General features: G+C 49.1%; 2 protein-coding genes across 3 annotated transcripts in view; both read right to left on the bottom strand.

Moving 5' to 3' along the window:
• Window positions 1–1587: 1587 nt before the first annotated feature.
• Window positions 1588–7895, bottom strand: DMWD (DM1 locus, WD repeat containing). Of its 2 annotated transcripts, XM_043990479.1 has the most exons (4): window positions 7417–7895; window positions 5463–5645; window positions 2902–4104; window positions 1588–2059 (listed from the first exon to the last, which is right to left on the bottom strand). In XM_043990479.1, the coding sequence occupies exons 1-4, from the start codon at window positions 7876–7878 to the stop codon at window positions 2012–2014; spliced, it is 1896 nt and encodes a 631-aa protein (XP_043846414.1). In that variant the 5' UTR covers window positions 7879–7895; the 3' UTR covers window positions 1588–2011. The 2 variants fall into 2 exon arrangements, with proteins under 2 accessions (XP_043846414.1, XP_043846413.1); XM_043990478.1 differs by having other exon boundaries at window positions 1588–4104.
• Window positions 7896–8638: 743 nt separating this feature from the next.
• RSPH6A (radial spoke head 6 homolog A) overlaps window positions 8639–27452 on the bottom strand; it is a 38021-nt gene continuing 19207 nt past the window's right edge. Inside the window, exons 6-7 of the mRNA XM_043993902.1 lie at window positions 10616–10733; window positions 8639–9055 (exon numbers count right to left, since the gene is read on the bottom strand). Of these exons, the coding sequence (XP_043849837.1) occupies window positions 8821–9055; window positions 10616–10733 (353 nt within the window). The 3' untranslated portion in view covers window positions 8639–8820. The remainder of the gene's footprint in view (window positions 9056–10615; window positions 10734–27452) is intronic.

The following is a 27452-nucleotide window of genomic DNA, read 5'->3' as shown; positions in this document are numbered from 1 at the left end:
GAAAAGCTGACCTGGTGGCGGGGCAGGGGGAGAGGAAGAGGTGGTTAAGTGGGGCTGGGTGAGGAGAGGAAGTCTGGAAAGAGATGGGGAGGGGGGAATAACTTGTTGTTATTCCCCCCCCCCCATACTTCCCTTGACCAACTGTGTGGGGTGGGTGTTAGATGAGGCCATCTCTGGTGGCAGAGTTTAAAGGAGGTCACTGATCTGTGGCCTTGTCCAGGTTACTGTTCCTCTCTGGACCTTAGTTTCCCCAATTGTCAGGTAAGGAGAATTAGCCCAGCTGCCATCCAACCTGCCTTTCAGCTCTGAAAGTCTTGGTTCTAAGGTTCCTCTGCACTTTTGACATTCTTTTGTTAATGAACAAAAATCTATTCCCCCCACCCCCCCCCAAGCTGGAGGGAAACAAAACCCTCTAAAGAATGCATAATCAAGGCAGCAAAAGCTTGCTTAGCCCCATCTAGCCTTCTGTTCATTCCTCTGGGGTCTATTCTCTCCATCTCAAGGAGCTGGAAGGGGAGGGGGCACTGTCAAGGGGGGAGGACCATTCTCTCTTTTTTTTTTTTTTGCGGACCAATGAGGGTTAAGTGACTTGCCCAGGGTCACAGAGCTAGTAAGTGTTAAGTGTCTGAGGCCGGATTTGAACTCAGGTCCTCCTGAATCCAGGGTCAGTGCTTTATCCACTGCACCGCCCAGCTGCCCCAGAGAGACCATCCTTAAAACAGAAACCTCCCAGGACCCAGCCTCTCCTCTGCCACTGCCTACACCACATTTGTTGCTGCTGCTCCTCTCCCCCTCAGCTCCCTCCCTGAAGCTGCTCTCCAAGGGCAGGTCAGACAGTCTCCTCTCGGCCTCTCTGAGTGCCAACCAGTTGTTACTCTTCTCTCCAGCTTTTGTGACACAGCTCTTGCTCCTCCCGTGGCAGGTGGTTCCTGCAGGCTCTTCACCCCTGCCGTGCCCACGGAAGCACAAGTGTCCCCCAGTGGTCCGTCCTAGGCCTTTTCCTGCCTCCTCCCTACACTGCTGTGCTCTGGAGGCTCCTCAGTCCTTTGCTGAGGGCATGGACAGTCGTTGCCCTTTCTCTGTATCCCCAGCACTTTAGCTGGGTGCCCAGCACACAGTTGGAGCTTAATAAATGCTTACTGAATGAACAGTTGACCACACCTTCAGTGATTTCCCATATGGAGAAGAGTCCCAGACCTAAGGCTTTCCTCAGCCCCTCTCCCACCACTACAGCCCAAGCCCCCAACTGGACATTTCAAACAGATGATGGGTAGCACCCGAGTCCTCAAGTGCAGACAGTCTTGTGGTCCCACCTTTCACCACCCCCCCCCCCCACCAGATCCCCTGGGGATGAATGAAGCCTCAGACAGGCCTGGGCTGGAAGGGCCCACCCTGGTCACCAGGGGACACAATGGGAGTGGGGGGGTCGAGCTCAGGCCCTGGTGGGTCAGCACTGCGGCGGCTGTGTGAGGAGCCAGCCTCAGTGTCCTCACTTGTAAAGGGGTGGGAGTGCTCTTGCACAGCCCTGGATGAACCCACCCACTCAGTCCCCATCCCCAAGACAGAACAGAGGCCAACAGCCCAGACTGTAAAAAGAAGGAGCTTTTACTATAAATAAGAGGTGGAAAGGTGTGGGGGGAGGCAGAGACATGGGGTCGCCATAATTTATAACACTCTTCAGGGGCCGTCCCTGCCAGAGGGGGATCAGTGCAAAGAGCCCATGTGGAAGGGGAGGGGCGGTCTGGCTGGCTGCCATCACATGCAGGGGAGCGAGGGGGAACACTGACCGTCTTGGAGGGGGGCTTTACAAGCGGGGAAGAACACTGGGCCTCACATTCCACGGGCCGGGCCAGGGGCATCCCTGGCCTTGTGCAAGGCCCGAGGGAGGCAGAGGACTAGACAAGGACTCTGTCCACTGTTAGTCTTGTTAATACATTAAGGGGGATTAGGATGGACCAGACAGGACACGGACCAGGAAGCTGAGAGGCGGGAGCGGCTGAATCCACAAGCTTCACACCACGGTGCCACTGGGGGAGTTGGCAGGCTGGGAGGAGAGGCCCTGCAAGGAAGCCGGAACAAGGGCACATGGGCTGAAAGGGCCAGGACCGGGCAATGAGGCCATCCAAGACCCCCCCACCCCCAGGGGGAGGTGCCCCTGCCCAGCCACACAGCTCTTTTCTGAGTTCTCTATGAGGGTTCAGGCCCCTCCCTTTCCAGCTCTGGTCTCTCGTGCCAGCGCTCCCTGTTCAGAGATTTTCTGCCATGTGCGGTCCTGCCCTGGAGAACTGCTGGGTTATAGGCCCGTGTGCACGTGCCCTGGGCCCACCCCTCAATTTTTAGAATTTCCACTTCCGTGACTCCAAGGTTCTGACAATTATTTTAAGAAGCTGACATTCTAAAACAACAGCAGCTCACATTCAAATACTGCTAGAGGTTAATGGGCTTTCCTCAACCACCATACTGTGAAGAATGGAGTTCCAATACCCCTATTTTACAGATGAAGAAACTGAGGCTCAGAGACATTAACAGACTCAGTGAGTTGGTGAGTCAGTGCTGGAGCTGGGGTTTTCAGCAGGTCCCTCTCCACCACACTCTCTAGGTAGCCCCCTCCCCTCCTCCTACAGGCCACACTGGCTGCAATACACAAGGCCAGGACCTGCCACCCAGTTTTCTGACATTTCAAGGTTGGAATACCTCTTCTCTGCAGATTGCGGCGTTCCACGACTAGGAAGCTCCAACATGTGATGATTATTTCTACAGCTTCTTGACCTCCCCCCTCCCCTCCCCCCCAGATTCTCCAAGCACTCAGTCCGCAGACCAAAGGCCAGAGGGAGAGGAGGCAGGCGCCTGTCCTGACTCTGGGGCCAAGGGGGGCTCCCCTGCGGCCCCCGGGGTACTCACAGCTTTGCCAGGCCGGGCCCAGGTGCAGATGAGACCCTCCTGACAGGCGGTGATGATGCAATCCTCCAAGAAGAGGAGGACGGTGAGGCGCTCCTGGGCAATCTTCTTACACACCAGGGGCTCCAGCAGGGGCACCTCGTGGATTCGAGGGCACAGGGCTGTGCCCAGCACCTTGGCCGGGTCCAGGCGGCCGCGGGGGGCCGGCCCGCCCAGCTTGTCTCCGCTGCTGCCGCTGCCACTGCCACCCCGGCTGATATTGCCCAGGCTGTGGTACCGTTTGTGCTCTTTGTCAGTGCCTTTGTCTCGACGCTCCTGGAGGGTCAGCGTGGCGAACTTGCCGATGCTGAAAGGGGTCCCGGGCTCCGTCACGCCACCGGTACCTGTCCCGGCCCCCTTGCCACTCACTGCCGGGTGGGGGAGGCTGTTGGAGCGCGACAGGGATCGGGGCAGGGGTCCCGGGGTGACAGGTGCGGCCTCCGTGCTGCCGGCCAGGGCCCGGGGTCGGGCCAGCGGAGGCCGCGGGTAGAGTACATCCTCCGTCAGGTCCCACAGGCAGAACTGTGTGTCCTGGCCCGCCGAGCCAAAGCGGTAGGTGACGGCTGGTGGAGGCAGCCGGGGCAAGGAGCCCGCCTCCCGCTCGCTCCCGCTAGTCGTCCCCTCCTCCTCCGGCTCTTCCTCACTCCTTGTGGTGTATGGATCGAAAGCCACGGCATTGACCCAGGACTTGTGGCCGTGGCCTCTGGCCACCACCCGGGCCTCTGTGAAGGACCACACGGTGACCAAGTCGTCCTCGCCCCCGGTCACCACGTAGCGCCCATCGGGGCTCCAGCACACGCAAAGTAGGCCGCCAAAGTAGCTCTTCATGAGCCCCCGGAGGAGCATGGAATCAAAGTGGAAGACGCGCAAGCAGCCATCCTGGCTCACGCAGGCCAGGTGACGCCCGTCTGGGGAGAAGGCAAACTCGTTCAGGGGGCCCTCGCCCACAGCCCACTTCGCCAGTGGGTTTCGGGGCGCCTTGCCCTTGGCAGTGTAGACGGCGAAGCCCTCACCCTGCTTGAGCAGGCTGTACTGGGGCGGGGCAGGGCCACAGGGGCGAGCTACATCGTACAGGTAAAGGTGGCCACTGGCGTGGGAGGCCAGGAACAGGCTTTCTGACTCAGGCAGCCACTTCAGATGGGTCACCTTGGTCTTGTCAATCAGCCTCTGAGGAGAGAAGCAGAGGGACATGGGAGGGCCGTTAGCATGCTCGTGGGGAGAGCCCTAGATATGAGGTTCAAGGCCTAAGGCCTAAGGCCTGGCTCTGCTGCCCATGAGGCATGGGACTGTGGAAGAAGTTCCTGCCCCTCTCTGGGCCTCAATGTGCCCATCTGTATAGTGCTGGTCCTTACAGGCCCAGCGCAGAGAGCGAGTTTGGAGAGGGTCGTTTGGACTGAGCTCCAAACGCCAGGTTTTCCCCACTAGACAGATGAGGGAACTGAGGCATGAGAGGCAACTACACTGTGCCTTCATTGCCTGCACTGCAGGGCCCGCCTGTCCATCTTTCTGATGACCCTGCCCCTCCTCCTCCTGGTCCCTCCCACAGTCACCCTGGCTGTTCCTTTTTTTTTTTTTTTTGGCAGGGCAATGACGGTTAAGTGACTTGCCGGGATGCTTTACCACCTAGCTGCCCCCTACCCTGGCTATTCTTCTGACTCTCCTTCTCTCTGGGCCTCAGGCTGGATGGGCTGGGCTAACTCTAAGGGCCAGACCACATCTGTCCCCCTAAGTCTGCCCTCTGGCCATGACCTGGGGAGCTGGCAAGCAGATGACCTGGGTTCTAGCCCTGGCACTATCTGTGTATTTGGGCAAGGTCTTTCTCTCTGGGCTTCAGGTGCCACCTCTGTCAAAAAGGGATGAAGGGGGGCAGCTAGGTGGCACAGTGGATAAAGCATCGGCCCTGGATTCAGGAGTACCTGAGTTCAAATCTGGTCTCAGACACTTGACGCTTACTAGCTGTGAGACCCTGGGCAAGTCACTTAACGCTCATTGCCCAGCAAAAAAAAAAAAAAAAAAAAGGGATGAAGGTCTCTGACTGGCCTCACTTCCTGGAATAATGTCAGGATCACAGGAGATAATGCATATGAACATAATCTGCAAGGATAAACACCAACATTTCTTACTGGGTAACTCCTTTCTCCTCAGTTTCTCTAATGAGTAAAATCAGAGAGCATGGAACATTCTGACATCCTAAGGCCCCTCCCAGCTCTGACATCCCCTGTTCTCAGGGCCCTCCTAGTCCTGACATTCCCTGTTCTAAGGGCCTTCCCAGCTCTCACATCCCCTGTTCTAGAGTCCCTCCCAGCTCTGATATTGCATGTTCTACAGACCTCCCAGGCCTCACGTCCCCTGTTCTAATATCCCTCTCGGCTCTGACAGTCCCTGTTCTCAGGGCCCTCCCAGTTCTGAGGGCATATTAAATCATGGCTGTCTTTCTACTCCCTCCATGGACAGCTCTTCCCTACCCCATCCAGGCTCCACTATGCTTCCCTTGACTCTTGTGGCCTTGGGACCCAGGAAGTTACCTCCTCATTGAAGAGCTTGCTGGTGTCCTTTTTAATCAGGTCCAGGTACTGCACTTGGCCCGCTGAGAAGCCCACCAGCAGGGAGATGGTCTCGGTGGCTGCAGTGTACTGGTTGAAGTCATGACAAGTAGGCTGGGTGCCCTTGTAGATCCGCTTGTCAATGGGCTTGTTGAGATCGATGGACTTTTGTTGGGGGAGGGAAGACAGGGAGGGAAAGAAGCCTGGTGAGTGAAACCCCAGACCGGGAAATAGTGCATTACCACACCAGCTAAGGCATGAACAGGCCTGAGAATTCCTCAGCAGTGCAGAGAGGGGAGGACGCAGCCTCACATTGGGTCCGGGCTCCTTCTGCAGGCTCACCCTCCAGCTGCCTTCTGCGGTCAACTCAGCCCCACACTCCTCTGGCCCAGCCCACAGGCTCAGGGCCCAGCCCTGCATGCCAGGGCCTCTCCAAGGTGCCTTCAAGGCTCAACTCAGACATTTCCTTCTGGTAAGGGGCCTGTCTGGATCTGTCAGGTGGCTAGTACTGCCCCGCCCCCCACCCCATACCCTGCATTTATTCAGAAGCTGCTTCTCTGAGGGTCAGTTATCTCTGAGTGCATGTAAGCTCCTGGAGCGTTTCATCTGTGTCCCTCCTCCCCAGTGCCTAGCACAGGGCCTGGCAGGCTCCCAGTGAATGCTGGGGGCTGGATTGAGCCCCCACACTGGAGGCTGCACTGTGAAAAGGACAAGGGGCTTGGGCTTGCAGGTTATTTGCTGTGCCTCGCTAGGCCTCTGGCCCAGCCCCCAAGCCTGGATTCCTGCTGAGGTCCCCAGGCTCACAGCTCCGAGTTCCCCTCGCCCCCCTTCTCCTTCCTCACCCCCCCAGGTTCTGCCAGCCGCCGGGCCTGTAGGACCCCAGCTCCCTGGCCCATGTGGTCCCTCTAAAGGGCTGCAGCTCTCAGCCATCCCCGGAGGGCTCCAAGTCTCTCTCGCCCTCCCTGCACTCCCCTCCTCGGTGGGCCATCGAAGCCTTCGTGTCCACTCTCGGGCCTCTCCCTGCCCATCTCCCATCACTGAACTCCCACAGGAGAGGCAGCAGCCTCGGCTTGGCCCAGCGCAAGACCACTTACTACCTGTGGCAGTGGAGGAGGCCAGAGTCAATGAGGAAGTTGGCCCCGGTTGTCTCTAAGGTCCCTGCCTGCTCAGAGGCTACAGAAATTCTCTGTTCCCTGACAAAAGCGGACCCTGAGTCAAGGCAGAGCCCCCTCATCCCCCCAGACTGACCTCTTCCAATCCCTGCCCAGCCCCTCCTTTCTAGCAGGGGGAATGCTGTTCCTCTGTCCCAGCAGCACACAGGACAGCAGCAGCCTACTCCTTCGTCTCCGTCCTCCTGTCCAGCCCCATCTACCTCCAGGCCTCACCCCTTCCCTGCCCTGGGCTACCTTTTTTGTTAGAAGGATCCTCCCAGCCTGGACATTCTATGCCGTGGCTAGAGCCCTGGGCCTAGAGTCTGGAGGACCTTAGTGCAAAGCTGTGGGAGCCTGAGGAATTCACCTGCCCTGCAACAGTCCCCGGGTGGTCAAATGAGGTAATTCTTGCAAAGAGCTTGGAGAGCTACATCTGCGCTGGCTTTTATTACAATGTTCGCATGTTCTAATGTTCTTCAACCCTACCATTCGGAACCCTGAGGCTTCTGCTCAGGAGCAGCGCATTTTCTCAGTGTCAATATTCCAAGTCCTCTAGATGACCCCAGGTCCCCCCTGCCAACACCCTGAGATTCTCAGTACTTCTGATACAAATCCCTACTCGCCCTCCCCTCTCCCCCTGCCATCCTTCCTCCTCCATCCTCCATCCTCCCCTCCAATCTCCCTCCTCTATTCTCTCCCCTCCCCCTCTCTCTATCCTCCCCCCTCTATTCTCTCCCCTCCCCTCCCCTCCCCCCAATTCTATCCCTTCCCCCTCCGTCGCTCACCCTGTGGCTGCCTCGGCGCCCGGAGCCTCCCGGGTAGAAATAGAGCTCTCGGCCCAGGTTGAAGCAAACGCGATCGCCGGCGGCCGGGGGCGGCCCGGCGGGCTCCCCGGAGGCGGCGGCGGGGTCGGGCTCGCCCAGGCGCACGAGGCTCAGACGCACGGCGGGCAGCGCGGGTCCCGGCCCGGGCGGGGAGGGGGCCCCGGCCCCGGCCGCGGCGGCGGCGGCGGCGGAGCCCGGGGCGGCGGAGGCCGGGCCGGGGGCTGGGCCCGGGGCCGCGGTCGGGGCCGCACAAGAGGCGGCGGAGGCCGGGCCGGGGGCCGGGGCCGGACCCGCCCGCCGGGCCGCGCCCTCGGCGCCGGGCAACAGCTTGTAGAAGCCCTCGCGCGTCCGGAACTGCGACTTGATCTCGGCGCAGTCGCCCAGGGCCCCCGCGCCCGCACCGCCCTCCGCGCCCGCCGCCATCTTGGGCCTGGCGCCCCTCCGCCCCTCCGCGCGCCCCCGCCCCCGCGCCCCCTGCCCGCTGCTCCCGACGCCGCTTCCGCCCGAGCCCCCGCCTCCTGCCGGAAAGGGCGGGGCGTCACCCGGGCAACGGCCTCCCGGTTGGGGGAAAGGCGCAGCTTCCGGTGGATTGATTGAAGTAGATGGGTAAGTGGGCGGGGCTTCACCTAGAGGCCGCTGAAGGCGTCGTCGGGACAATGAAACCCTGATTGGGGGAAAACTTAGGGGCGTGGCGCCGCTTAAACGGGTCGGGGGGGGGAGGCGGGGAACCAGCAACTGTTGTCTTGGTAACTGGTTGCCCATTCGGAGAAGAAGCAAGGGGCTTGGAACAGAGAAGAAAGAAAAAGTCGTTGCCAGGGCAACACTTGGAGGCTTAGGCTAGGTGATAGGAAGGACCATCACCAAAGCAACGGCCTCGCATTTCGGAGGCTTGACGTCGTTTAGGACGCAGAGAGAGGCGTGGAGTGGGTGGAGTTGTTGCCACGGTAACCGAACTATGATTGGATCCGACCGAGGGGGCGGGACCTCAGAGATGAGGGAGTAGGGAGTGGGCGGATCCCTAGCAACCGCGCCGCTTCCCTAGCGATGGGGAGGCGGGGCGCTCTTCCCACCTTCCACGGGGATGATGCTTGTGGGACGGAAGGGTCCTAGGACGCGCTTTCTAGAGGCGGTGGAATGAGGGCCCAGGGGACCGGACCCTGAAGACACGGATGTGCCTCTAGATGTGATTTCAGGGGTTGTGAGAAGCCAAGGAAGGTCCCTAAGCAGAAGGATGGCGTTAGAAACAGGCCAGCTCTAGGAGAGGAATGGTATTTTTAAAGGAAAACACCCCACCCTTCTCCAAAGTAGAAAATAAATAATTCTCTAAGTAAATCAATATTCACAAGGTAAGAAATCCCCCTCCCCTTAGTCATCAGCGTCTTCATCTTCCTCGTCCTCTTCCTCCTCTTCCTCCTCAGCTGCCGCCAGGGCCTGCTCCTGGGCAGCCTTCAAGGCCTGCTCCTCTTCCACCGTGGGGTCGGCCATTTCCATAGTCTCAGGCCCAGTGACGTACTCCATCTGCACCGCGGGGGGCAGCGTGGGGTTGAAGTTCTCCTGGCTGTACTTGTGGCCCCAGCCAATGTAGATGTTCTCAAATTTCCTGGGAAGGGGTAAAGGAGGACACTTTCCATGGGTCTGTGATTCTTTGGATCGCAGGACCCCAAGGGTCCTTGGACATTATATAGTCCAAACCTCTCATTCCACCCAGGAATAAAGTATGGTGTAATGGAAAGAAAGCCAAGGGATCTTGCTCTGTTACCAGCTGTGTTACTGTCCCTCCCTGGGCCCTGGTTTCTTCATCAGTGAAATGAGAGGGCTCCATTGTCTTTAAGTAGCCTTCTGCCTCTCATAATAAAGATAGCTAGCAGAAGCTAGGTGGCACACTGGATAGCCACTGGCCCAGAGTCAGGAGGACCTGAGTTCAAATTCAACCTCAGACACTTATAGTGTGACCCTGGGTGAGTTAGTTAACCCCAACTGCCTCCCTCCCGAAAGAAGTAATGATAGCCACCATTTATTCAGGCTTTAGAGTTTGCAGAGAACTGTACAAATATGATCTTGTTTGATCCTTCCAACAACTCCAGGATGTTGGTATTATCCCCATTTGACAGAGGAAGAAACTGAGGCAGGCAGTAAGTGACTTGCCCAGGGTAACACAGGAAATAAATGAGGCTCCATCCACTGGACCACCAGTTGCCTCAGAGATCTATGATCCCATAAGACTGGAACCTAGAAAAGGGCCATGCCTAAGGTGACCTAGCAGTGGTCAGTAGGATGGTTAAGTTTTGAAACCGACTCCGAAGTAAGCGTCCTTTCTGCTGCACCTCACTCCTACTCTGAGTTCTTTTGTTTGTTTTGTTTTTGTTTTTTGGTGGTGTTTTTTTGTGTGGGGCAATGAGGGTTATATAACTTGCCCAGGGTTACACAGTGTCAAGTGTCTGAGGCTGGATTTGAACTCAGGTCCTCCTGAATCCAGGGCCGGTGCTTTATCCACTGCACCACCTAGCTGCCCCCTCACAGTGTTCTTAATGTCTTGAAGACCCTCTCCAGCTCTTCAAGATCCACTGAGGCAGGACTCCTTTGTGAACCTTTCCTCTGACTCTCCTCTGCTGTGTTCCCTGTTCTAAAGCCTTACCAGCCCTGACATTCCCTGTTCTAAGGGCCCTCCCAGCTCTGACCTTCCCTGTTCTAAGAGCCCTTCCAGCTCTGACATTTCCTGTTCTAAGGTCCCTCCCAGCTCAGACATTCCATGTCCTAAAGGCCTTCCCAACTCCAATATTTCCAAGTCTAATAGTCCATGTTTCTCTTTAAATTGCTCTAAGATTGGCACTGACTCCCAGTGTCCACCAGTAAGCCCAGGTCCTCCCAGCTCTCAAAGAACTTTGGCACTACAGAACCTAAGGAACCTTAAAAGACTGCCTGGTTGAGCCCATTCCTTATTCATAGGAGAAAACTGTGTCCCAGAGAGGGGAAAATGTTAGTCAAAGACCCCAGAGTAAGTCAATGGTTCTGCACTCCGTCGTCTGGAGAAGTCTCTGAACACCAGCACCCCCCATTCCCCACTATTCCCCCCATTCCCCCCATTCCCCTCATCCCTCCCCTCCCTCTTTCCCCCTCCCCCAGGGCAGGCGCTTGCCCAGCCTCCGCCTCCACACCTTACCTGCCCGTGGCATAAGCATAGGCCCCTGGCCACAGGTTGGAGCGCATCACAGCCACGGAGTACTGAGGGCAGAGGTTGCAGGAAAGCCGTGCTGTCCAGGGGGCCAACTGCAGGATTTCTGGCAGGGCGTGGAGATGAAGAAGGGGTCAGGCCGGAAGAAGGGCTGGGCTGCTCCTTCCCTTCCTCTCCCATCTTCCCAACCCCCCTTAGCCCTCCTGCCTTGGGTGAGATGGAAAAGATGCAGAAGCCTCCTGGCCTGGGAACCTTCCTGCGCCTGCTGTCCACAGCATTGAGTCCTGAGGGAACTGTCCTCCGTGGCTTGGTTCTCCTCCCTCTCCACAGTCTCCCTTCTAAGCCCCACTCCCTCCCCTAGCCCCAGCTCTTGCTCCTGCAGAGGACTCCCCAGATCTCTATCTCCACCCTCCAGCTTCTGCCCCATCCCCGGTTTAGCACATTCAGCTGCCTGTCGGAAGTGCAGTTGGCATTTCAAACTCCACAGTGTAGAGGACAGCATTCATCACCTCCCTGCCTAAGGAAACCTGCTGTTCCCTCAGCTCCTACCTAGGACCATCATCTTCCAAGTCACCCGAGCTGATCATCTGGCAGTCTCCCCCTAGCCAAGGAGAACCCCTCAACATGTGTCCTTGATGCTGCCCCCCATCGCCTCCATGATCTTTCGGTCATTCCCCTCTCCCCCATCCCCCATCTTCTGGATCTTTCCCTGCCTGTCCTCTTCAAAGGCCTCCCGGGCCTTAAAAACAGCAAGGACAACAAGATTCACCCCCACCCCCCATCCCTACTTCTCTTTTCAGGAAAGTCGGACTTCTAATCTCCCCCTAAAGAGGAATTGTTCCCTCCCAGTTAATTCCCTCTACTGGTTGTCTCTGAGCTGCCGAGTCCCATCACCTTTCTCACCTCCCATCTTTCTTGACACCTCAACAGCTTTTGATGCTGCCAATCAACTCCATCCCACCAACAGTGACTAAGTGCCTACTGTGTACAAAGCCCTGCCTGGTAAGAAGACAATGCCACAAGCACCGATGCTCTCTAGGAACTTCGGCTGCCGAGCCACCACGTCTGTGCTTTTTACGAATGTCATCTCATTCATCACAACAACTCCGGGAAGTTGGTGCTGTTCTTATTTCCATTTTGCAGCTGAGGAAAGTGAGGCAGACAGAGGTGAAATGACATCTCCAGCTGGGGTCATAACACCTTGGAAGTATTTGTGGCTGAATTTGAGCTCAGGTCTTCCTCATTCCAGGCCCAGTGCTCTAGCCCCCAGTCCTCCCTGGCTAGGAGAATTAGTATCAAACTCTATTCGATTGTTTGTTTGTTTTTTTGGTAAGACAATTGGGGTTAAGTGACTCACCCAGAGTCACACAGCTAGTCAAGCGTCTGAGGCCGGATTTGAACTCAGGTCCTCCTGAATCCAGGGCCAATGCTTTATCCACTTCACCACCTAGCTGCCCCGGTATCCAACTCTAAAGCAAGGTCTCCCCGCTTCTCCCAAACCAAGACTGATTCCAAAGCTTATTCTGTTCTGCCAAGTACCTGTTTGATTTCTGGTTAAGTATTTTTAATTCCTTTTGCCAGTGAGATAAACAAGATAATCCAACTGCTGTGCACCATATGCTGCCTTATTTGTGTGAATAGGATGGACGGCAATAGGGAGGAATAGGCTCAGGTATTGATATCCAAAGATACAGGAAGGACCGGGTGTTGTGTGCCAGGCCCCCAAAGTGACCATCTTGCTCCTGGCTAGTTACAAAGTGAGAGAATCTTGTGGTTTCTATGACTCATAATTTTATATACTTCCCCAAAGGCAGAGCTAAATCAAACCAGGACTTTTTCTTTCCCTTGCTCTGGGCTAAAAAATGAGACAGAACACCATTTTTTCAGTCTGAGGCAAGGCGGGCACTCCCTGGACATATGGCCCCACTCACTCCTCATTCCTTCCTCCAATCCATGCCTGTAAAAGGCTTGGCGCTGACCGCAGGGCCTAGGAAATAGGAACTGCCTGAAGGAGAGAGGAAAGGTGTGGCAGTCTAGGCCAGCAATGCCACATTCCTTTCCTGAGTGCCCCTTCACCTTCTGCCTCCAAGCCCATACCCAGTCAAGTGCAGAAGGTGGCTTTTATTGATCTGTTTAGAGGATGCATCTCCTAGAAGAATGGAAGTTCAGTGAGGACAGTGATTACTACAGTGAATGATCCCTCATTAATCTGGGGTTGGGAAGACCTGGGTTCACATATGGCCTCTGATAGTTACAGGCTGTGTGACTCTGGGCAAGTCCCTTATCTTGGTGACAGTTGCCTCACCTGTAAATCGAGGATGCTGGAGCAGATGACCCCTGAGGTCTCTCCATCTTCCATTCTATGAGACCAGGCAGAACTAGGGCTTGAGGGCCCCACTAGGAAAAGGCAGAAGCTACAGCCAGGCTGTTCCTGCTCTTGCATATGCAGAGGGCATCAGGGCAGGCTCAGCTCAGGGAGGTTGGGGCACCTGCAGCAGCTGCAGCCTGTCGAGTCATCTTCTGCTGAGGCCATACTCTGAGTAGCTATTCTAGCCCTGTCTCTGCCTCTTTGTGTCAGCCCAAAGCAGGTGCTTCCTGGAGAGCTAGCTTGAAAGTCAGGAAGACCTGGGTTCAAATCTTGCCTGTGGCACATGCTGGCTGTGACACCCTGGGTGAGTCATTGTGATCTAGGCAACTCTCTGAGACTATATAAGGTACTGAGAAGACTGCAGCCTACATTAGTAGAGGGAGCTCCCTGTAATAGTGAAAGCACAGGCTCAGTGCCTATCCCTGACCCTATTGTTTATGTTTTGGAAAGGGGAAGGAGTCCCATCTTAGTAGATGCCCATGCTAGTGGGGGGCCTGTGCATTATGAGAGTACAGACCTACCCAGTACCAGAGGGGACACCATTCAAGTGGTATCTCAAGTTCTTGTATCATTCTATATTCTTCTGTATCATGAAGATAATAATAACCCCTATCTCCTAGGGTTGATTGAGGTTCAAATGAGTTAATATTAAGAAAAGTACTTTGAAAATCTCAAGGTGCTATAAAGTTTCAACTATTATTATTTTGTTGTTGTCATTATATTATTGCCAAGTGCTAATTACTGCTTTGCTGGGTATATATATATATATATATATATATATATATTTTTTTTAGTGAGGCAGTTGGGGTTAAGTGACTTGCCCAGGTTCACACAGCTAGTAAGTGTTAAGTGTCTGAGGCCAGATTTGAACTCAGGTCCTCCTGACTCCAGGGCTGGTGCTCTATCCACTGCGCCATCTAGCTGCCCCTAACTGGGTATGATTTTGATAAGAATCTGAACGTGATGGAAAAATCAAAACTTTATAGAGACATAATATGCCATAATGTTCAGAATGGAAACATACGGAAGACTTTTAATTTTAGGAATAAACCATGAATATCAAAATAGGGACATTGGAGAGGAAGAGCCAAGATGGCAAAGAAAAGGCAAGGACTTGCCTGAGCTCTCCCAAACACCCCTCCATACAACTTTAAATAATGTCTCAAAATGAAATCTAGAGTGGCAGAGCTCATTGAGCAGCTCAGCCCACAGATGGTGAGGGGGTGGGTCAGACCGCTTCTCAAAAGGAGATTAGAGGGGTCCTTTTGCTGGCACTGGGTGCAGGACTCTGTAGCATTGCCCACACTTGGATCTGGGTCACAGTCCCAGGGCAAGGAGGAGACTAGCACACAGGGGCTTATGGACACACAAGCATGGATCCTGGTTGCAGTTCCAGGGTGGAAAAAGGTGCTGGTGGTCACTCACAGAACAGAGCAGAAGGAAGAATAACAGTGACCACACCTCTCCTTAGAGCATACCACCTTAGAGGAACTGAAAACTTGCAGACCCCCAGATCTAGCTCTGAAAACAGCTGCAAAAAACCCTAAAGTTTGGAATGGTACCCCCTCCACCCTAGGAGCAGAGCCCAATTTTAATATAAAGTTAAAAGTCAAGAAACAGGCTAGAAAAATGAACAAACAACAACAAAAGAATATGACTTTAGAGAATTACTATGGTGACAGGGAAGATCAAAACACAAACTCGGGAGAAGACAACAAAGTAGAAACTGCTATATCCAAAGGCTCAAAGAAAAAATTGAATTGGTCTGAGGCTCAAAAAGAATTCCTAGAAGAGCTCAAAAAAGGAATTTAAGGGGCAGCTAGGTGGCGCAGTGGATAGAGCACCGGCCCTGGAGTCAGGAGGACCTGAGTTCAAATCCGACCTCAGAACATTGACACTTACTAGCTGTGTGACCCTGGACAAATCACTTAACCCCAATTGCCTCACCAAAAAAAATAAATAAATAAATAAAAGGAATTTAAAAACTAAGTAAGGTAAGTAAAGGAAAAATTGTTAAAAGAAATGAGGCTAATGTTCTAAATAATGGAAAAAAAAGTCAACAGCTTGGTAAAGGAGCAAAAAAAAAAAATACTGAATAAAATACCACCTTAAAAACAGAATAGACCAAATGGTAAAAGAGGCACAAAAATCTAGGAAGAAATCCTTAACAAGCAGAATTGGCTACATGGAAAAGGAGGTATAAAAGTGCACTAAAAAAAAAAAAACAACAAAAATTAGAGTTGGAATTGGAAGCTAATGACTCTATGAGACATCAAAAATCAAACAAAATCAAAAGAAGAAAAAAGAAGAAGAAAACTTGAATTATCTCATTGGAAAAATAAGTGGCCTAGAAAATAGATCCAGAAGAGATCATTTAAGAATCATTGAGCTACCTAAAAGCCATGATCAAAAAAAAGAGCATAGACATCATCTTTTAAGAAATTATTTGGGGCAGCTAGGTGGCACAGTGGATAAAGCATCGGCCCTGGAGTCAGGAGGACCTGAGTTCAAATCTGGCCTCAGACACTTGACACTTACTAGCTGTGTGACCTTGGGCAAGTCACTTAAGCCCCATTGCCCTGCCAAAAAAAAAAAAAAAAAAGAAAGAAAGAAATTATTAAAGAAAAATGCCCTGATATTCTAGAACCAGAGGGTAAAATAGAAATGGAAACAGTCCACTGATCACTTCCTAAAAGCGATCCCAAAATGAAAACTCCCAGGAATATTATAACCAATTTCCAGAACTCCCAGGTCAAGGCAAAAATATTGCAGACCGCTAGGAAGAAATAATTCAAATATCATGGAGCCACTGTCAGGATTACACAGGATTTAGCAGCTTCTACATTAAAGGATCAGAAGGCTTAGAATATGATATTTCAGAAGGAGCTAGGATTACAAGAATCACCTACCCAGCAAAACTGAGTATTACTCAGCTAAAAAATAGACATTTAATGAAATAGTAGACTTTCAAGCATTCCTGATGAAAAGACCACAACTGAATAGAAAATTTGAATTTCTAAAATAAGACTCAAGAGAAGCATAAAAAAGGTAAACAGGAAAAAGAAATCATAATGGATTCAATAAGGTGAAACTGCTTATATTCCTACAATGAAAGATGATACTTGTAACTCCCAAGAACTTTTTCATTATTAGGGCAGTTAGAAAGGTGTGTGTGTGTGTGTGTGTGTGTGTGTGTGTGTGTGTGTGTGTGTGTGTGTGTAGACAGAAGGCATTGGTGTGAGTTGACTGTGATGGAATGATATCTAAACAAATAAAATGAAGGCATGAGAAAGGGACATTCACTGGGAGAAGGGGAAAGTGAGAGATAGAATGGGATAAATTATCTCACGTAAAAGAGGCCTGAAACAGCTTTTACAGTGAATGGAAGGATGCAGTGGTGGTGGACAGTACTTGAACCTTATTCTCATTAGAATTGGCTCAAAGAGGGAATAACATACACACTCAGTTGGGTATAGAAATCTATCTTGGGGGCGGCTAGGTGGCGCAGTGGATAAAGCACCTGCCCTGTATTCAGGAGTACCTGAGTTCAAATCCGGCCTCAGACACTTGACACTTACTAAGCTGTGTGACCCTGGGCAAGTCACTTAACCCCCGTCGCCCCGCAAACAAAACAAAAACAAAAAACCAAAACAACAAAAAAAAAGAAATCTATCTTACTATACAGGAAAGTAGGAGGAGAAGAGTAAGGGGGGGGGTGACAGAAGGGAGGGCAGATTGAGGGAGATGATAGAAACAAAACACTTTTTATGATAGGATGAAAGGAGAAAGAGAGAAGAATAAAAATGGGGGAAATAACAGTAATCATAATTTTACAGCAGATATCTCTAATAAAAGCCTTATTTCTCAAATATATAGAGCACTGGCGTAAATTTCTAAAAAAAAATAGGAGCCATTCCCTAATTGATAAATTGTCAAAAGATATGAACAGAGTTATTAGACAATAAGCTATAGTCATATGAAAAATGCTCTAAGTCACTATTGATTAGAGAAATGCAAATTAAAACAACTCTGAGCTACCACCCCATGCCTATTTTTTATTATTATTTTTTTTTTTTTGGTGAGGCAATTGGGATTAAGTGACTTGCCCAGGTTCACACAGCTAGTAAGTGTCAAGTGTCCTAGGCCGGATTTGAACTCAGATACTCTTTTTTTTTTTTTTTTTTGGTGAGGCAGTTGGGGTTAAGTGACTTGCCCAGGGTCACACAGCTAGTGTGTTAAGTGTCTGAGGCTGGATTTGAACTCAGGGCCTCCTGAATCCAGAGCCGGTGCTCTATCCACTGCACCACCTAGCTGCCCCCCCCATGCCTATTAAATTGGCAAACATGACAGAAAAAGAAAATGAGAAAAAAAAAACAAAAAGAAAAAAAGAAAAAGAAAATGACAAATGGTGGAGGGGATGTGGGAAAATTGGGACACTAATGCATTGTTGGTGAAGTTGTGAATTGGGCCAACCATTCTGGAGAACAATTTGCAACTATGCCCAGAGGTCTATAAAACTGTGCATACCCTCTGACCCAGGAATAGTACTACTAGGTCTGTATCCCAAAGAGATCAAGTAAAAGGGGAAAAGGCCTATTTGTACAAAAATATTTGTAGCAGCAATTTTTTGGTGACAAAGAATTGGAAATTGAGGGAATGTTTATCAGTTGGGGAATGGCTGAACAAGTTTGGTGTATGTATGTGATAGAATGTTATGGGGATATAAGAAATGATGAGCAAGATGTGAGAGAGAGAGAGAGAGAGAGAGAGAGAGAGAGAGAGAGAGAGAGAGAGAGAGAGAGAGAGAGAGATTGATTTCTTATTAGCTTCCCTTCCCTTTAGACCGAGGGAAAAAAGAAAATGTGATGGACAGCCTCCAAGGGGTCATGTAGACTCTCAGCCACTGCTGGTGTCTGAGTCATCATCTGCTGGTGATGAAAACTATGTGGAACCAGTAAAGCCACTGGGGTACCAGGCATACCCGAGGCTAGAGATGAAAGGAGCTAATGGGACCAGAGAAGGACACTGGTTCACTTCCTTGACTCTTCAGGCTGGTGAGGAGGCAAGGACCCTCACCTCCTTGCCTTTCCCCTATTTCTCTTTAACATAGCTGACCCTAGGGTCAGCAGATGACTCTTTTCCATGACCTACAATGGGGACTGGGGCCTTGTACTTCATAACTGTCCCTTTGACACCCTGGGTTAGGATTAGCCTCACAGGCAGGAGCCTGTACAAAGAGGTTTGGGGAAAGAAGTGGACAAAATATTCTGAGGGGGAACTCAAGCGTTTTCTTTTAATTTTGTCAAGTTTACTAAAGCAAAAAGTTATTAAAAGTTGATTGAGGGGCAGCTAGGTGGTGCAGTGGATAGAGCACCAGCCCTGGATTCAGGAGGACCTGAGTTCCAATCCAGCCTCAGACACTTGACACTAGCTGTGTGACCTTGGGCAAGTCACTTAACCCTCATTGCCCTGCAAAAAAAAAAGTTGATTGAATGAACAAATGAATGGAAAGACAAACATCTATTAAGTGCCTACTATGTGTGTGCAAAGCACTATGTGGTACAAATTTTTTAAAAATGGAGCCAGACCCTGTTTTCAAAGTGCTTACATTCTAATGGGGGGAAATGAGACATTGAGGTTTCAGAGGCAGGTCAGGTGGAAAGATACTGTGGTCTGCAGGTACAGCAGGAAAGCAGACTGATTTTTTATATATTAGATAAACATAAAGGGTCAAGATTGAGTTAGGAAATCCCCGAGACGTGAGGCGCTCCATTATAATTAACTTACCAGTTATAATAATCATAATAAAGCTTACAAGTCATAAGGCATTAGCACAGGTCACAATAAAAAAGAAAATCCTGTCATATTTAGTGATCTGGTGACACTGTGGTTTTGCTTGGGGTGGTAGATGGGTTGTTCCTCTCACTGGTCTCCATTTTTGTGGGTCAGGCTACTCCCTCAACTCTGTTTGGGGGGGGTTCCTTTCAAAGGGGCCATGGAAAGAAGTTGTTGAGGTAGTCTCCTTAAACCCCTCAAGAAAGCCTTCCTACCAGCAAAACTGCTGACTCGTTTTGCCTAGAAAGATTCGACTCAGTTCTCCTGGCTCTGGGAAATTGTGAAATTGAATCAATAATTCCCTCATCACTGAGCTGCCAGGCTGGAAACCTGCCCTAGCAAATACAGATTGCAGTTGTGAAATTTTTTTTTCTCTTTCCCTCTCCCTGGCTTTCTCCTATAATATCTTTCTCAGATGCATTTGAGTAATACATCACATAAATCAGTAATCAGTGGTTAACCACAATGATATTCAAATCAGCTCTAAAGACAAGGTGAGCAGGAAGTTAAAATAAACTTCGAAGAAACAGAAATGAGTTTCAGGAACAATCTCCTGAGAAGAGGGAGTTAGTGGATGGGTGAGAAGAGAAAAAATGTCCATTGGTGAGCATTTGTGAAGTGCCTACTATATGCTAGGCACTGTGCTATGTGCCAGAAATACAAAGAAATATAAAAGGTGGTCCCTCTCATCAAGGAGCCCATGATCTAATGGGGGAGAAAACACAAACATATACAAAGCAAGCTACATGCAGGATGAAGAGGAGATAATTAACATAGGGATGGTATTAGAATTAAGAAGGGTTGGAGAAGACTTTCTGTAGAAGCTGGGATCTTAGTTGGGACTTAAAGGAATCAAGGGAAACTGGAAGGCAGAGACAGAGGGAAAGAATTCCAGGCATGGGAGACAGACAGTAAAAATGCTGGGGGGAGGGGGGCAGCTAGGTGGCACAGTGGATAAAGCACCGGCCCTGGAGTCAGGAGGACCTGAGTTCAAATCCAGTCTCAGACACTTGACACTTACTAGCTGTGTGACCCTGGGCAAGTCACTTAACCCCAATTGCCTCACTAAAAAAAAAAAGAAAAAAGAAAAATAGAAATTATGATATGAACTGATGCAAAGTCAAGTGAGCAGGGAAGAACATTGTACACAGTAACAGCAATGTTGTAAAGATGATCAACTGTGAAAAGCTTGGCTGCTCTGATTAAGACAATGATCTAAAGGACCCATGATGAAAATGCTGTCTATCTCCAGAAAGACAACTGATGAACTCTGAGTACAGATTAAAGGATACTTTTTTCACTTTGCTTATTTTTCTGGATTTTGTGTATGTGTGTTTTCTTTTACAAAACATTTAATATGAAAATGTGCTTTGCACGACTTCACATGTATAATTTGTTTTTGGGTTTTTTTGGTGAGGCAATTGGGGTTAAGTGACTTGCCCAAGGTCACACAGCTAGTTAAGTATCAAGTATCTGAGGCCGTATTTGAACTCAGGTACTACTGAATCCAGGGCCGGTGCTTTATCCACTGCACCACCTAGTTGCCCCTCACATGGATAATTGATATCTCAGTGTGGATAATTGATATCTCAGTGTTGACCTTCTCAAGGCATGGGAGAGGGGTGAGAGGGAGGGAGAGAATTTGGAACTCAACGTTTTAGAAACAAATGTTTAAAACATTTTTTTTTTATGGGGCAATGGGGTTAAGTGACTTGCTCAGGGTCACACAGCTAGTGTCAAGTGTCTGAGGCCAGATTTGAACTCAGGAACTCCTGAATTCAGGGCCGGTGCTTTATCCACTGCACCACCTAGCCACCCCTGTTTAAAACATTTTTAAAGATAATTGGGAAATATTTAATGAGAGGAAAAGACATTAAAAATAAAAAATATGCTAGAGAAAAACATTAATTTACAAGAGAAATAGAAGTGGACAGGAACAAAGAAGGAAGAAATAGAAATTTAAGAAGATATATAGGATTGGCAACAGAATGGTCTTAAACAAAATAAATGCCATTGTTGCAGAGGGTAACGTTAAAGAGAGGGGATGATTGAAAGAAAAAGAAGAGAGAGTTAAAACCTGAGACTGGGATGGGTTAAAGAGAAGAGAAGAACTGCAACAAAGCAGAACCAGCTGTTTCATATATAGATTAAGAGTGTCAGGCAAACAATATTTTTTAACCAACTTTTTCTTATTAGTGAAGAAAGGAGAGTGGAAGCAAAGAGAGGAAAAAGTGAAGGAAATATATAATTAATATGCACAACCATGAAGGTGAATGGAACTAAATCATCCATAAGAAGGAAATGTGTAATAGAATGGGCTAGAAAACAGAATCCAACAGTTGAAACAAAAAGATTCATTTACAGTTAAAATAAGGATCTGGAGCAAAATCTAGTATGCTTCAGTTGAACTCACAAGGGCATGGGTAGCAATTATGATCAACAAACAAGAGAAAGAATAAATCCATGAATTGGGCACGAAACTAAAAAAATTTTAGCAACACCACATCAAAAACCTCCAACTAAGCAACAAAGTCTATATTCTGGGGAAAATTTTTTTTTGAGACTGGGTTTCACTCTCATGCCCTATCTGGAAGTGTAGCCATCACTCATGGGTCCACTTCTACAAATGGCAAGTAACCTTTGACCTGCTCAATTTCCAACATGGGCCAGTTCACCCCATCTTAGTCAGATTCAGCAGAGAAAGAAAATTATAGACTAATATACCTATGAAAATCAATGTAAACTGTTTAAATAAAAGTGGGGCAGCTAAGTGGATTTAAATAAAAGTGGGGCAGTGCAGTGGATAAAGCACTGGCCTTGGATTCAGGAGGATCTAAGTTCAAATCTGATCTCAGATGCTTGACACTTACTAGCTGTGTGATCCTGGGCAAGTCACTTAACCCCAAAAACAAACAAACAAAACACACACACACACAAGCAAGTATAGGAATAAATGGACGTTTCCTTAATACAACTATTGTCTACCTAAAACCAAGAGCAAACACATGTAATGGAGAAAAGTTAGAGGTTGATCAGGGGTAAAGCAAGGATGCCCATTATCACCACTACTATTTAAACTAGTTCTAGAAATGCCAGTTATAGAAATAAGACAAAAAGAGAAATTGAGGAAGTAAACGTAGGCAAAGAGGAAACAAGATTATCACTTTTTGTAGATGATATGATGGTTTACTTAAAACAAACCTAAAGAGTCAACTAAAAAAAACTGAAGGAATAAATTCAGCAAAGTTGCAGGATATAAAATAAATCCACAAAACCCATCAGGAAAAGCTGAAAAGAGAAATTTCATTCAGAATAACTACAGGGGCAGCTAGGTGGTGCAGGGGATAAAGCACCAGCCCTGGATTCAGGAGGACACTTACTAGCTGTGTGACCCTGGGCAAGTCACTTAACCCCCATTGCCCTGCAACCCCCCCCCCCAAAAAAAAACCCAAAACAACAACAACAACAACAAAAACGCCAGAATAACTACAGAAGGTGTAAAATATTTGGGAGTCTATCTACCAAGATATACCTAGGAACTATATAAATCCAAGTGCAAAACACTCTTTGCAGACATTAAAAACAGCTAGGTGTGGGCAGCTAGGTGGCACAGTGGATAGAGCACCGGCCCTGGATTCAGGAGGACCTGAGTTCAAATCTGACCTTGGACACTTAACACTTACTAGCTGTGTGACCCTGGGCAAGTCACTTAACCCCAATTGCCTCACCAAAAAAAAAAAAAAAAGAAAAAGGAAAAACAGCTAGGTGGCACAGTGGATAGAGTACTGGACTTGGCTATGTCATCATGGGCTAGTTACTATCTCTTGGTCTCCATTTCCCCATTTGTAAAATGAAGATAACCATACCATCTACCTCACAGAGTTGTTATCGGGGATCAAATGAGGTAACACATAAAGCACTTTGCAAATCTTCAAGTATTGTATATAAATGTTGCCTATTGACGACGATGATGAGCTAGCATTTATATAGAATATACTATGTGCCAAGCATTTTACAAATATTATCTCATTATAAACTCAAAACAACCCTGGGATGTAGGTGCTGTTAACCCCATTTTTTTTTTTAGTGAGGCAATTGGGGTTAAGTGACTTGCCCAGGGTCACACAGCTAGTAAGTGGTAAGTTTCTGAGGCCGGATTTGAACTCGGATACTCCTGACTCCAGGGCCGGTGCTCTATCCACTGCACCACCTAGCTGCCCCCTGTTAACCCCATTTTACAGTTGAGGAAACTAAAACAAACAGAGGTTAAGTGACTTGCCCCAAATCACACTGCTAGTGAATGTCTGAGGCTGAACTCAGATCTTCCTGACTTCAGGTCTAGTACTCTATCCACTTCATCACAACTGCCTCATGGTATCACCTAAATACTATTTTTTTAAAAGACATATAATTGGAGAAATATTAATTGCTCACAGATAATTTGAGCTACTGTAATAAAAATGTCAATACTACCAAAATTAATTTACTTATTCAGTATCATGCCAATTAAACTACAGGATTATTTTATAGAGCTAGAAAAAAATAATAATGGAATTCATCTGGAGGAAAAGGTCAAGAATCATTAGGATAATAATGAAAAACTGTGAGCCCAGAGCCTCATTCAGACTGTAGCATCCATTGGTCCCAAAGGGCAGATAGGAAGACTCTCAAGTATGGGAAAGCACAGAGTATAAAACTCAATTCTGGATGCCAACATCTGGATTTCATTTACTTCCTCCTAATATGCAGCTTCTTGCTCTAGAACATGCACCCTCTGAGTTACCCTTGCCTTCCTGTGACATCTTGCCCAATGTGAGCATACACATCCTCGAAACTAAGTAAAGAGGGAAGAGCTTGGCAACCATCAGCCATGCTCTGCCAGCCATCACCACCACCACCACCACCATCATCATCTCTCTTCCTCTCCTCTATTCCCCTCCCTCCCTCCTCCATCCTCTCTGTCTCTTTCTCTGTTTCTCTGTCTGTCTCTCTCTCCCCCCTCCCTCCTTCCCTCCCTTCTTTCCTCTTTTTCTCCTCCAGTTATCATCACTTTGGACCCTGAGCTAAAGAATGACTCAGAAAAGATAAGGTTGAAGGTTAGGCAAAGGTTACATTGATGGTTTCTGTTTGCTTTTGAATTAATGGAATGCATGTACTACAGTCTCATGTGATCATTAGCTATGCATTTTTTTCCTTTTTGCTGTCTTAGGTTTATTGCCTTATGCACCAACTTGCAATTGCTTCACATCCAAATGCAGTTTTGCAAGTAACTTAGACATTTGCACTGAAGTTGCTCTGTCAAAAGGTGCTTTTTATAGCGCTGTTTACTGCGTGAAAAGAGTATGGATGTTGTGTAAATGGTACCCTAGCATAATTACCTGTGATGTTAGAATAATTACTTCAAATGGGTTGAATCCTGTTGTTTACATTATGTTTATGATGCACACTTGCAGGTGTTCAGGTATACCTCAAGGGATTTTGCTGGGACTGTGAAATCTTTCACTGGGGTTGGGGAAGGAATATGCATCCTCCCTCCCTGTCCCTGTTCATCCAGGTTTTCTCTTTCCTCTGTACTCTCCTGTTATCTCTAGGTGCCCAAAGAAAGCAGAAAGTATCTGGGTGAACTGCCCTGGGGCAAGCAACACAAAACGCTTGCCTAAGGTTGTTCTGATGTCACACTTTGATGGGGCCATTTAAGATAGAATCTCCCTGCCTGATGCCAGGTGGGACTATAGGTATGCAACGCTACATTTACAGGCAGACTCAGTTGATGTGCCAGTTCTCCAGAACTGCCTTTTTTCCTCTATTTTTTCTTCTTTGTTACAATGGATGGCTCTCTGGATAGGGTAGTAGTGAGAGATCTAATAGAAAGTGATGGTATAAAAAAATCAATATTGGGGGCAGCTAGGGGGCGCAGTGGTTAAAGCACCGGCCCAGGATTCAGGAGGACCTGAGTTCAAATCCGGCCTCAGACACTTGACACTTACTAGCTGTGTGACCCTGGGCAAGTCACTTAACCCCCATTGCCTAAAATAAATATATATATATATATCAATATTAATGAAAGGGCAGCTAGGTGGCACAGTGGATAGAGCACTAGCCCTGGATTCAGGAGGACCTGAGTTCTAATCCATCCTCAGACATTTGATACTGACTAGCTGTGTGACCCTGGGCGAGTCACTTAACCCTCATTCCCCCCCCCCAACAAAAAATCAATAACAATGAACCCCCACCCCACCCCAGGAAATGAAAGAGACACTAGTAGATGTCCCTAAGATGGTGCATGAGATACACACCAGAGACACTGACAAGGTGTTTTAAAGTCCTGTAGGGACCAGCTTGTGGGGAATTCAGCACACCAGTAACCCTAATTCTGAGCTGCTGACAAGGACACTGAACTGAAGAGCCAGGGAGGAGCTCAAGCCAGATGCTGGTGAATATAGTGAGTCAAGGCAGAAACCACTCCACATCCTTCACTTTTGTTTTTTTGGGGTTTTTTTTTGCAGGGCAATGGGGGTTAAGTGACTTGCCCAGGGTCATACAGCTAGTAAGTATCAAGTGTCTGAGCCGAATTTGAACTCAGGTACTCCTGAATTCAGGGCCGGTGCTCTATCCACTGCAGCGCCACCTAGCTGCCCCCCACATCCTTCACTTTTGAGCTCAAAATGCTGGAGGGGTCATCTCTCCCCTGTCTCCCATATAGTCTATGGGCACATCTGTGAAGAACTAGGAAGGGGAGGATGGGTGGGGGAGAAATGGAGCTTTCATGCTGACCTAAAAGTGTTGGGGAAGTTGCTGCTAGGGAGTTTTAAAGCTGTAGAGTCTTAGATTGGAGTGTTCAAAGACCATAAAGTCTTACAGATTACAGATTGGAAAACCGATGCACAGAGAAGTTAAATTGACATGGCTAATTTTGTTTTCACTGTAGGAAAAGGTCTAGGGAGTAATGTTTCAGACCCAAGAGTAGCCTTCCTTGCTACTCTGCACTTTATTTTTATTCCTTTTGATTCTCTGTTTTTTTGGCAGGGCAATGAGGGTTAAGTGACTTGCCCAGGGTCACACGGCTAGTAAGTGTCAAGTGTCTGAGGCCACTTTTGAACTCAGGTCCTCCTGAATCCAGGGCTGCTGCTCTATCCACTGCACCACCTAGCTGCCCCCGCCCCTATTCCTTTTGATTCTCTTAGTGAGAGGAACACTAATCCAATCCCTCTCAGCTGGGGACCTCAACTCATATGTCACTTGGGAAAGAAAGGAGGTTGCCCGCTAGGAGCTCCCTCTTCTCCCTTCTTGACGCTTTGCTCCGATCTCTGAGGAAAAAATGGCGCTTCTGGCAAATGCCAGCCCCTCTGTTTAGCGCCCTGATCCCATCCCGTCAGCCCCACCCCGCTCCTTCCTGACTCGAAAGCCCCTCACCCTCCTTCACCCACCGGCTTCATTCCTCCCGCTTCCAAACATGTCCAGATCGCTGCCATTCTTCACTTGGAGCTCGCACGCCCTCAAGCGCTCACCCTGTGGTTCCTCCTCCCTTTCCCTGCCAAGCTCCTAGAAAAAGCTGTTTCTGCCTGTTACCTCGTCAACGCCCGCAATCAGTCTCCTCATCTCATTTCTGCATCGAAGTTGTCGTCTTCAAGGTTCAACACTAGAACCGTCAAAGCCCGGGACCTCATGCTTCCTGACTTCCCTACAGGATGTGAGCGTGTTGGCCTCTCCCTACAACATGCCCAGCACATAGTAGGTGCTTTAATAAATGCCTTGACTTCTAGGGTTTTCACGGCATTCATCTCTCCCGATTCTGATCATTCCTCTTCTTGGTCTCCTTTGCTGTATCATCATTCGTATCCCACCTCGCTATAGGGTAGGTATATAGCCCAGGGCTCTATGCTGGGACCTCTTTTCCCTCCACATTCTTTCTAGGTGATCTCATCAGTTCCTGTAGCTTCAATAATCCTACCTGGTGGGGCAGCTAGGTGGCGCAGTGGATAGAGCCCCGGCCCTGGAGTCAGGAAGACCTGAGTTCAAAATCTGGCCTTGGACACTTGACACTTACTAGCTGTATGACCCTGGGCAAGTCACTTAACCCCAATTGCCTCACCCCCCCCAAAAAAAACCCCAAAACAAAAAAATAATCCTACCTGGTCTCTCTACCTCCAGCTTCTCCCCTCTACAATTCATCCTCCACACAGCGGGGCAAATTGATGTTCCTAAATCACAGGTTTTACAGAGCCACTCCCCTACTCAAGAGGCTTTCTTGGCTCCCCATTACCTTTAGGGTAAAATAGAAAGCCTCACGTTTGCTTTTTTGTATAGCCCTTCACCACCTGGGTCCAGACCACCCATGGGCATTAACTTTCCTTTCACTTGATTCTTCTCCATGTACTTTACTTTATGGCCAAAGTGGCCTCCTTTCTGTGTCCCACCTCGGTGCCTTTGCCCTTTGCACAATTTGCCCCCCATGCTTAGAATGCTGTCCTTCTTTACATCTCCTCCTCCCCCCCCCCCCGCCCCGGCATACTAGAGATGGCCCATGGAAATTATTTAATATATATTGAAATTTATGGATTAAGAAAGTCAGCATAGCAAAGTGAAGAGAGTTGGCCCAGCAGCCAGAAAGATGTGGATTCT

Source organism: Dromiciops gliroides, chromosome 3 (assembly GCF_019393635.1).
Source record: "Dromiciops gliroides isolate mDroGli1 chromosome 3, mDroGli1.pri, whole genome shotgun sequence".
NCBI lineage: Eukaryota > Metazoa > Chordata > Mammalia > Microbiotheria > Microbiotheriidae > Dromiciops > Dromiciops gliroides.
Note: the sequence above shows the minus strand (reverse complement) of the source record. Positions and strands in the feature narration are given on the sequence as shown.

Excerpts from the sequence above, each read along its gene's own strand:
- DMWD (XM_043990478.1), bottom strand. The coding sequence starts at position 7,878 with ATGGCGGCGGGCGCGGAGGGCGGTGCGGGCGCGGGGGCCCTGGGCGAC. Across the intron at positions 5,646-7,416 it reads GGCGCCGAGGCAGCCACAGG|TCCATCGATCTCAACAAGCC; the intron begins GTGAGCGACGGA and ends CCCCAACAAAAG. Across the intron at positions 4,105-5,462 it reads GCAAGCTCTTCAATGAGGAG|AGGCTGATTGACAAGACCAA; the intron begins GTAACTTCCTGG and ends TTCTCTCCTCAG.